The sequence below is a fragment of the Hevea brasiliensis genome, chromosome 18 (assembly GCF_030052815.1).
Source record: "Hevea brasiliensis isolate MT/VB/25A 57/8 chromosome 18, ASM3005281v1, whole genome shotgun sequence".
Classification (NCBI taxonomy): domain Eukaryota; kingdom Viridiplantae; phylum Streptophyta; class Magnoliopsida; order Malpighiales; family Euphorbiaceae; genus Hevea; species Hevea brasiliensis.
Window position 1 is genome coordinate 32,930,075 of NC_079510.1, and position 11,214 is coordinate 32,941,288.

Here is an 11,214-nt window from a genome sequence, read left to right on the forward strand (position 1 = left end):
CTATTAAAAATTTTAAAAATATTATTATATTTAATAAATTTAGATTTATTAAACTGTTTACTCTAAATACCTAATATTTTATTTTTTTTAGAAAAATATCCACTATTAAAATTTTTCAAAGTAAATAATAAAATCTAAAAAAATTAAAACCTATATACTAAACTCTAAAAATGCATCTCTTTTCTTCTCTTCTTCATTTTCTAACTTTTATATTTATTACTTCTCATATTTGCAAATCACAATTTTTTTATCTTTCATATCCTTTTTTTTTTTTATTCTTTTCTCTTATTCTTTAATAATTGACTGTCTTTTTTTTTTTTTTGTCAATAAAACTAATGAATAAATTCAATTTCATAAAGTAAATTAAGAGAATTAATAGTCTTATTCAAAAGCTAATCCAAACGAAAAAAAATCGAGTGTATCTATTGGATTATTTGTTTGTGAAATTGACGTTAATATCACTTGTTACAATTGAATTCTACAGTGAAAATTGTAAATACTTAATTAAAAAAAATTGAATGGAATATTAGTTGTATATGATTATTTGATTACATATATTTAAAAAATGTTTTTGATAGCATTGATAATGAAATAATTAGAAAGACTTTTGAAAAAATAAGAACTCACCTATGACAATTATAAATTTAATATTATAGTTATTTATAAAATTATATTATTTTTTTATTCAATTATATGTTGAAAATATAAATTTTTTCTCTTAATAAATAATTTATTATTATATATAATTTTTTTTCTTTAAATTAAGCAAAATAAAAAATTTTAATCCCACAGAATCAAATTTCTGACATGGCCCCTAATCTAACTCATCTTAAAAATCAATATTAGGAAAATATTGTCCAAATCCTTATATTTAGCTCTATTTTCCTAGCAGTAACCCATGCGAGACGCAAATCACAGCAGCATTCGGATGATCAAACTCAGAGCTCATATATCCACCTCCGCATAGAAGCTTTGTTGCTTTGCAGTGAGGAACACATTTGGATTAAGGAAGTCCGTTTTCTAGAAGGCCTTTTGTACAGTCTGGTGCTTCCCATGCACCCTTCCCTCGTTAATGTTATTTCCTTCTATTTCTTCTTTTAAAAAAAAATCCTTATAAGTTTTCTTCCGTTGTGCAAAAAAGAAATTTCCATATAAGTCAAATTTCCTTTAATTATTTAGTTTCTTAATATATGTATTTTTTAATTTTCAAGTAATTCACACCTATTAAAATTAGACCTCACTGGCCTTAACTCTTATGTAGATATACATACATTAATTTTTTTCAAATTAAATAAAAAATATTTATCTCATATGACTTAATTTAGTAATATATCACTCATTTGACAAATTTAAATTTAAGTAATTACTATTCTAATTTCACTATAAAATAACATGTATATTAAAAGTCAACAACATATACAATATTTTTTAATATAAGCTTACTTTAAGAAAATATATACTTAAGAACCAAAGTCATACACGCAAAGCTATTACTTAAACTGCAAATTGATTTCATTGGAATGATTTATATAAGTATCTATGGTGTTTATAACAGTTTTTGTGAGGCATTTTAGTCTTTCCACTCAATGCTCTAACAATTTATTTTTTTGTTAGAAGGTGTATTTCAACTGTTAGTAATCAGACTAATCATCCTCCTCTGAATTCTCATAATGGCCTGAAAATTATAAAAGCTAGATAACAAATTGTAAAAACTCGAATCAAATAATACATTTACAGTCACAAGCTCGAATCCAAAAACTCTTCTAACTCTATTTCATCATTAATCATTAGATCAATGAATCATTAATTTTGAAAATATTTTCTAATTATAAATTTATGTAATATTTTTAACTGCTTGTTTTTTTTTTTGTTAGAGGGTCTTTTTGTCTTTGTGTAAATAAATAATCATATTCCGCCTTTAAAAATTATAACAATAATTGGATAATAAATTATTTTGAATTAATTAATGCGTAGTTAGTTAATAAGTGGGCCGCAAGCATAACATGAGGTATGGAAATACATCATCATTCGCACATGCCATTTCTCATCGAAAAATTAGGAATTTTTTAAAAAAATCAATTAAATCACAAAACACATCACACGTGTTACACGTTAGCTCCGTTTCTTTTCTTTTCGTGACGGTTAAGTGTGATAAGCTGACAGCGACTCAACTGCCCAATCTGCCATTAAACAGAATAATAGCCAGTCTATGATTAAGATTTAAATAGATTTATTATTTTATTTCAATTAAAAATATATTTAATTTTGGTATTTAAACTCAAATATTAATTTTAAAAATTAAAATATAATAAAAATAATTTTTTTTAATTTTAATTTTACTAAAAAAAACTTAAACATGGCGAGTTATTCTGTAATTTATAGTAGTATTTAAATTTAAATTTATATAAATATTTAATTTGTTGCTAAATACTTAAAATATAATTAAGGGAAGAGATATATACATATCAGTTACCACCGCTTTAATTGCAAAGTGGGCCCACAAACCTACAGCAACGTCATTAGTGACGCTATCACTGAAACGGCAGGATTAACTGAATTCGCTTTGTGCTTTAATGTTAAATTACGATACGTTTTTTTTGAAATTAATGTTTTACAAAATATATTAATTTTTTTAGGAAAGAATATTAATTAAAAGATAGTATCAAATTCAATTTAAAATTAATTTTATTATATTTTATTTATAAAATTTTAAAATAATTAATATTATATATAATTTAATTTTTAAAATGTTTAAAATATTATTATCATTGAATTAATAATTATAATATTTTAAATTCAAGTGATTTAAATAATTTCAAATCTAAAATATTTGAATTAAAATTGTTAATTTAAATAGTTCCTAAAATATTGAAATATTATTATAATTAAATTGATAGTTTAATTTAAAGTATTTATTTCACATTCCATGAATTTAAAATTTTAAACCCAATAGCCCATTTAATTATTTTTAAAGTATGCTAAAATGTAAAAATTAAATTAATAGTATGTTATATTAAATTTTAATATTTTAAATTTTAAAAATGAATTTCATCTTTTTTCTAATATAAATATTGGTTCTGAGTTGAATTATAAAAAAAATAAATTAAAAAAACAAAAAGACCTATGGCCATGTGTGTATATATAGGGGTCTCTATATTTGCACATTGAGCCCAGCATAGGACACGGCCGTTTTGGGAGCAAACAGCCAGTGACTTTCTCTATTTCTCTCTCTCTCGGAGAGTACTTGTAGCTCATAGCCAATTAGTTATTGTTAGTTCAAATGGTGAAGAAGAAGAGTAGCCATGTTGGGTCCATAAGATCAATTTTCATGCATGCAGATGGTGTAGATTGGTTTTTAATGGTTCTTGGGGTCATTGGATCTGTTGGTGATGGCTTCTCCACCCCGCTTGTGTTGTTTGTTACAAGCAAATTGATGAATAATATTGGCGGTGCATCTTCTTTCCAGAGTGATTTCTCTCACAACATTAATAAGGTTAATTAATCTATTTTCCCTTTCACTTCGTCTTTCTCTTTCATTTAAAGCTAACAAACTACTTTGGATTCCTTTGGCAGAATGCACTGGCGCTCTGTTACTTGGCTTGTGGACAATGGGTTGTTTGTTTCGTAGGTGGGTTCAAATTTGATACTTTGATAATTACGATTCTTGTTGGCTTGTTTTGATGGATTAATTAAGGAGAGATTAATTATGGGCTTGGATTATTTGTTTGAATATCAGAGGGATATTGTTGGACAAGGACAGGGGAGAGGCAAGCTACAAGAATGAGAGCAAGGTATTTGAAAGCGGTGCTGAGACAAGAAGTGGGTTATTTTGATTTGCATGTAACAAGTACGGCAGAGGTCATCACAAGTGTCTCTAATGATAGCTTCGTAATTCAAGACGTTCTAAGTGAGAAGGTTTGTTTATTTCTGGTGTTTGATTGAAAAATTTTCACCTACCAAGGAAAATTGAGAAATGTCAATATTTTTTACTAATTAATTTTTTATCATTTATGTTAAATCAGGTGCCAAATCTTTTGATGAACGCTTCAATGTTCTTTGGTTGCTATCTTGTTGGGTTCTTGCTGCTTTGGAGGCTAGCAATTGTGGGGTTTCCTTTTATTGTCATTTTGGTTATTCCTGGTCTGATGTATGGGAGGACTTTGATGGGTTTGGCAAGAAAGATCAAGGAAGAATACAACAAAGCAGGTACAATTGCAGAGCAGGCGTTATCTTCTATCAGGACTGTCTATGCCTTTGTTGGTGAATCCAAAACCGTAACTGCATATTCTGCAGCTCTTGACTTTTCAGTGAAATTGGGGCTCAAGCAGGGCCTGGCAAAGGGATTAGCCATTGGCAGTAATGGTGTTGTCTTTGCTATTTGGTCTTTTATGTCTTATTATGGTAGCAGATTGGTCATGTATCATAATGCTCGTGGAGGGACTGTTTTTGCTGTTGGTGCCTCAATTGCTGTGGGTGGACTGTAAGTTTCTTCTCTCTTTTCGTATAATCTTTGAAAGGTTTCTTTCTTGTTTCCCATTATAGTAAAATAAAATAATATAAAATAAAAAGATATTACTGTAGGTTGCTTTATTATCATGGTGCTAGTTAATGCGTTGCATAACATACAGACAAATCATTTTTTTTTTTTTTTTTTTTTTTATCTTTGTCTAATTTCATGTTTCTTAATTTGTTGAACGCTAGGGCCCTTGGTGCTGGTTTATCCAATGTTAAGTACTTGTCAGAAGCATGTACAGCGGGAGAACGGATCATGGAGGTGATAAGAAGAATCCCCAGAATAGATCTAGAGAACTTGGAAGGTGAAATTTTGGAAAACGTAGGAGGTGAAGTAGAATTCAAGCATGTAGAATTTGCATATCCATCAAGGCCAGAAAGCATTATCTTCAAAGATTTTAGCCTAAAAATTCCAGCAGGGAGAACTGTGGCCTTGGTGGGGGGTAGTGGCTCAGGGAAATCAACAGTAATAGCACTGTTGCAAAGATTTTATGACCCACTTGATGGGGAAATACTTCTTGATGGGGTGGCCATTGATAAGTTGCAGCTCAAGTGGCTAAGGTCACAGATGGGTTTGGTTAGCCAAGAGCCAGCATTATTTGCAACAAGCATTAAGGAGAACATACTTTTTGGCAAAGAAGATGCCACAATGGAAGAGGTTGTTGAAGCTGCCAAAGCTTCTAATGCTCATAATTTCATATGTCAGTTGCCCCAGGGGTATGACACCCAGGTTAGTTTCTGCTTGTCGTTTAGCTAGCCACGGCCACAACCACTACACTAAAAACATTTGACTTGCAAAATTTTTATGCTTGCTAGGCATATTACAGAATTTGAGATCTCACATATTCTTTCAAAAAACGACAACCCTGCTTGTCCTATTTTATTTCTATGTCCTCTGTACCTAGTCATTATTTCTGTTTTATTGTCTGAGAATTGTAATTTTGTATTTTTTTTAATATTTTACCTGATATATTTTTTTGCCAAATTCAAATCCAAACTGTGTGCTAGCTAGGGACATGGACCCCCACATAATTAAATGACCCCATACCTTCCTGCAAGGTGCTATTGCTTTCCCAAGTCCTAAAAATGGGCACCCATAGTGTTTCCATCATTTGGTAGCAGATTGTATGAATCCAGTGCCTATCAGTGTCACCGCTCTCAATTTTTTTTTTCCTTTAATTAATACACCTTCTGTTGAAAATCTTGCCTAGAAGAAGGAAGGTAAAGCAAGGCAAGGGATACCTTTCAAAGTGGGAAAGTGCTTCGGGTCCCCTCCACCCAAGATTCCATAAACGTAAATTGGAACAAGATAAGGACACGCTCCATGTTTCCTTGTTTTCTACCCATTTATAAACAAAGTTTCTTTATTTTTTTTTTATATATCTAATATTTTTAGAATAGGGTGTCAGAATTAGAAATTTTCATCTCTGGCATTATCTTTATTAGATATTATTTTCAGGACACTTTCTTAGCAAAGACACGAAAATTTCTATGTTTAACTTTATCAAGTTGAATGATAACTATTTCATAAAATGATTGGCAAGTTGATTGGCTCAAATTCTTTTTTTAATCTTTGTCTTGATGAATGAATAAACTACACAACATGCATATCTTAATCATTCATCTTTATTCTAAGATTTAGTTAGCAACCAATGAAAAATACTAATACATGATTCACAGGTTGGCGAGCGAGGAGTTCAAATGTCTGGAGGACAAAAACAAAGAATTGCTATTGCAAGAGCAATAATCAAAGCACCAAGAATCCTCCTTCTTGACGAGGCAACAAGTGCATTAGACTCAGAATCTGAACGCATTGTCCAACAGGCACTGGACAAAGCTGCCATTGGCCGCACCACAATCATCATAGCTCACCGTCTCTCGACCATCCGAAATGTGGATGTAATTACCGTGGTCCAAAATGGCCAGGTGATGGAAACAGGTTCTCACGATGAATTAATGGAAATTGAAGATGGACTTTACACAACCTTAATACGTCTTCAACAAACAGAAAAAGAAAAAACTAATGAGGATGATCAGTACCATATACCCTCTTCATCTTTGATCTCAAAAATGGACATGAATAATACTAGCAGTCGCAGGTTATCAATGGTGAGTAGGACAAGCTCTGCCAATTCAATTGCTCCAAGTCGAGCTTCAGTGAATGCAGAAAATATACAATTGGAGGAGCAAAAATTTCCTGTACCTTCATTTCGTAGACTGCTAGCTTTGAACTTGCCAGAATGGAAACAAGCAAGCTTCGGGTGTTTAGGTGCAATTTTATTTGGCGGTGTTCAACCCTTATATGCATTTGCAATGGGGTCAATGATATCTGTATATTTTTACACGGATCATGATGAGATTAAGAAGCGAATAAGGATTTACTCACTATGCTTTCTGGGGCTCTCCATATTTACATTCATCGTCAACATCGTTCAGCATTACAATTTTGCATATATGGGTGAGTACTTGACCAAGAGGATAAGAGAGAAGATGCTTTCAAAGATGCTCACTTTTGAAGTTGGCTGGTTTGATCAAGATGAGAACTCAAGTGGTGCAATTTGCTCTAGACTGGCCAAAGATGCCAATGTGGTGCGTTATTTTTTTAATTTATATTTGATTAGTTTAAAGTTAAATTTGATATATTTTAATCTTAAAAATTTTTAGAATAATTAAAGAATTTTTTTCAATGATATTTATATGAAATTTTTTTAAAAAACAATTTTGTTTTTTTGTTTTTATTTTCCAATTGAACAAAGTCAACTTCTTGAGCTTCGGTTGTTAGGTGTGATTTTGACAAGCCTTTTGACTCTACTAAGAACCTCACAGTACTACTCATTGGGACCAAATTTGAATGGTTGAAAGCTACTTTGTACTTCCAATTCACATTAATATTTAGCTCCAAGATTACTCTATCATCATTGTAACAGTAAACCCAGCTGCCTTTTTTTTAATATTTTAATTTTAAATTGTATATATGGCACCTAACTAATCATTTGATGAGGAGATTCCTTGCCTTAACCTGACCAATCATGACAATTTTCTAGTATCAAATTGATATCTCCTTTATATGGCGAAGTCAAAGGCCAACCTATTGTTACTAGTTTTGTTCACCAAATAATGATAATATATTGGCCAAAATACAATTTTTCTTTTTTGAATTATTCAACCATATTAGATTTTGGACCCTTGTGGCCTGACCTGAGTATGTATTTTTGTTCATGGGCAGGTGAGATCTCTAGTGGGTGACCGAATGGCTCTTGTAGTACAAACGGTCTCAGCAGTAGTCATAGCCTGCACAATGGGCCTTTTCATTGCTTGGAGGCTTGCAATTGTGATGATTGCAGTCCAACCTCTCATTATTGTCTGTTTTTATACCAGGCGTGTACTACTCAAAAGCATGTCCCATAAGGCCATCAAAGCCCAAGATGAAAGCAGCAAGCTCGCAGCAGAGGCCGTGTCCAACCTCCGAACCATCACTGCCTTCTCTTCCCAAGATCGAATCCTTAGAATGCTTGAAAAAGCCCAAGAAGGCCCACTGAGAGAAAGCATTAGACAATCATTGTTCGCCGGTATTGGGCTTGGCACCTCTCAAAGCCTAATGTCATGCACATGGGCCCTTGATTTTTGGTATGGTGGTAAGCTCATTTCCAAGGGGTACATCACAGCAAAAGACCTATTTGAGACGTTCATGATCTTGGTAAGCACAGGCCGTGTCATTGCTGATGCGGGAAGCATGACCACTGACCTAGCCAAGGGCTCAGATGCTGTTGGGTCTGTCTTTACTGTATTAGACCGGTACACAAAGATTGAGCCCGAAGACGCTGATGGGTTGAAGCCTGAAATGATAATGGGCCACGTAGAACTACGAGATGTAAACTTCGCATACCCAGCTAGGCCTGATGTGATTATCTTCGAAGGTTTCTCAATCAAAATTGAAGCGGGAAAGTCAACGGCATTGGTGGGACAAAGTGGGTCCGGTAAGTCAACCATCATTGGGTTAATTGAGAGATTTTATGATCCCATCAGGGGCATAGTGAAGATAGACGGTCGAGATATCAAGTCATATCACTTGAGATCATTGAGGAAGCATATTGCTTTAGTAAGCCAAGAACCCACATTATTTGCTGGGACTATAAGGGAAAACATTGTGTACGGTACATCTAAAAATGATGAATCAGAGATCATCGAGGCCGCTAAGGCAGCCAACGCCCATGATTTCATCGCAGGATTGAAAGATGGATATGACACGTGGTGTGGGGACAGGGGAGTGCAGCTCTCAGGTGGGCAGAAGCAACGTATTGCAATAGCCCGCGCAATACTGAAAAATCCTACAGTATTGCTATTGGATGAGGCGACCAGCGCGCTTGATAGTCAGTCAGAGAAGGTGGTGCAAGACGCGTTGGAGCGCGTGATGGTTGGGAGGACAAGTGTGGTTGTGGCTCATAGGCTAAGTACTATACAGAACTGTGATCTTATTGCCGTTTTGGATAAAGGACAGGTGGTGGAGCAAGGGACCCACTCGTCCTTGTTGGCAAAGGGACCCACAGGAGCTTACTTCTCATTGGTAAGCCTCCAAAGGACGCCGCACAACAGCACCACTACTACTAGCCATACATTCAATTGAGTGGAAGCCTAATAGAGTTGGTTTTTCTTGCCATCAAAATGGTGTAAAATGAGAACCATCTTATTTTAAGGCATTTTTCTTGTTTTGTAATAATAATGATAAGTTTATATGTAAGTTGTGTATATAGAAGAAAGAGATAATGCTAATAAAGCCGATCTTTCTAATTTAATTAGGAGTTTATTACAACTTTATTTGCATATACATGATGTCTATCTAAAATGTTCCCAATTACGAGAACATATTTTCAAAATTGATTCATCTCCATTATTTTTGTAATTTAAATTTTTTTCCTAGGACTATCTTTTGTGAAAGAAATCTTAAACTTTCGGTTGAAAAATCTTAAACAAATCTTAAATTTTTTTTTAAAGTTTGTAACTTTCTTTAAAAAAATATTAATATCTTATTGAAAATGTTCTTAATTTTATTTTCGTCTCTTGAATTTTACTAAAAAGTCTTATGACACCCTCAAATTTTTAAAACATCCCATTATACACTTCAACTTAAAAAGTGAAATTAAAAGAAAAAAATCATACTAGTAGCTTAATAGAGAACATGTCATACACGTGCAATGATATGTTCAAATAGTGCTGACATTGACCAATCAGAATACATATGATAAGAATCATAATACAAACAACAAATACTAAACTTAGAGTACGAACAAATGCCCACAAATATAAAAGAGAAAAGATTATGTACTTACTGAAAAGTTTTATATTTTATTGGACTTTGAAGGAGTTACAGGAGATTGGTTTACAAGAAAATGAATAGTTTTGTACAATGGTGCTCAGTACATAAGCTTCCTAAAACTAATAGAAGGTTTTTTAACAGAGTTGTGTTCAACTCTTTTGAAGACTTTGTCTTCAATTCTGCCCATTCAATGAGGAAGTGTTCTCTTTTTAAAGATGTCCAAATGGTAGTTTTGGAATTTTAAAATTGCTTTGCAATCTGTGAGTGCTTTGCTGTGTAGTCTGTCAGGTGCTAGCTAGGAGCATCTTTTAATAGAGCAAAGCTGAATTTGAAAATATTTTGTAAAAGTAACTTGTCTCCATGTGTCGAAAGTGGCTTGTCTGCACGCGCCAAGAGCATTTTGTAGTTTTTTGCAAGTTAGCAACTGTCAGGTAAATGAACAGTCCTGGCAGCCCAAATAATTTTCTTTTGTACTCTTTTTTTTTCCTTCAGGAGGAAGACCACCTGATAGGAGAAAAAAATTTCATAGCAGTCATCTTCATTTTTATCACTGAGGTCGATGATGGGTTCTGAATCTAAATCCGTTATAGATGTATTAGACCTACTTTGCAAAAGCAGTTTCATGATTGCAAAGTATTTTTCTTTAGTTTTTGCTGCTACAAGTTGGGCTAAAGCATGTGACTTCTGGGCTATGAAGTTTGAGTTTAAAGGTATTGATAGAAAGTTTTGGGTTTTGAGCCAATCTTGAATAACTGGTTTTAAAATTTTTTCTGAGAAATTGAAAGAGTCCCACAATTTTACCTCAAATCTCCTGGTAAGGATATTGATGTCATCCTGTTAATGGCATTCGAGGAACCAAACAAGGACTCGAGGTAGGAAAAATTTTGTACAAAAAAGGAAAAGTTCGAGGAACCAAACAAGGACTCGAGATAGGAAAAATATTGTACAGAAAAGGAAAAGAAGTGAGAACCTTTTTTCTTTTTCAGAGGGTTTGAAATGTTGTTTGAACAAGGTGAAACTTTCTTGTATTTTTGGGGTGAGGAGGTCTGGAAGAGCTCCAAAATAATTCCATCATTGAACAAACTAGCAAGGGATTTTTCTATATCAAGGTTGGTTTTGAAATAGAACAACCAAGAGTGGCTATTCTTATAGTTTTATATGAGAAAGGTATTAAACAAGGCTTGCTGATAATCCCAATAGTTAAAGGCTGTGCAGTGATTTATTTTGCTTTTGAAACTAGCTGGAAAGGTTTTGGATTTGGAAAGTTTTTAACCCCATTCTGTAGGGTGAAGGATTTTTTGTATATGGCAAGTTGAATATACTGAATTACCATGGTTTTTGTCAAGAAAAAAGTGTTTGAATTTGGTTGACTCTGTGACTTCAAGGAT

At 33.0% G+C, this 11,214-nt stretch overlaps 1 protein-coding gene across 1 annotated transcript; it reads left to right on the forward strand.

Annotated features, from left to right (window-relative positions):
* The first annotated feature begins 3,148 nt into the window (after window positions 1–3,148).
* On the forward strand, window positions 3,149–9,305 carry LOC110664191 (ABC transporter B family member 15). The gene is made up of 7 exons (XM_021823767.2): window positions 3,149–3,493; window positions 3,574–3,628; window positions 3,737–3,915; window positions 4,023–4,480; window positions 4,702–5,242; window positions 6,193–7,101; window positions 7,739–9,305. The coding sequence occupies exons 1-7, from the start codon at window positions 3,281–3,283 to the stop codon at window positions 9,134–9,136; spliced, it is 3,753 nt and encodes a 1,250-aa protein (XP_021679459.2). The 5' UTR covers window positions 3,149–3,280; the 3' UTR covers window positions 9,137–9,305.
* Window positions 9,306–11,214: the final 1,909 nt, after the last annotated feature.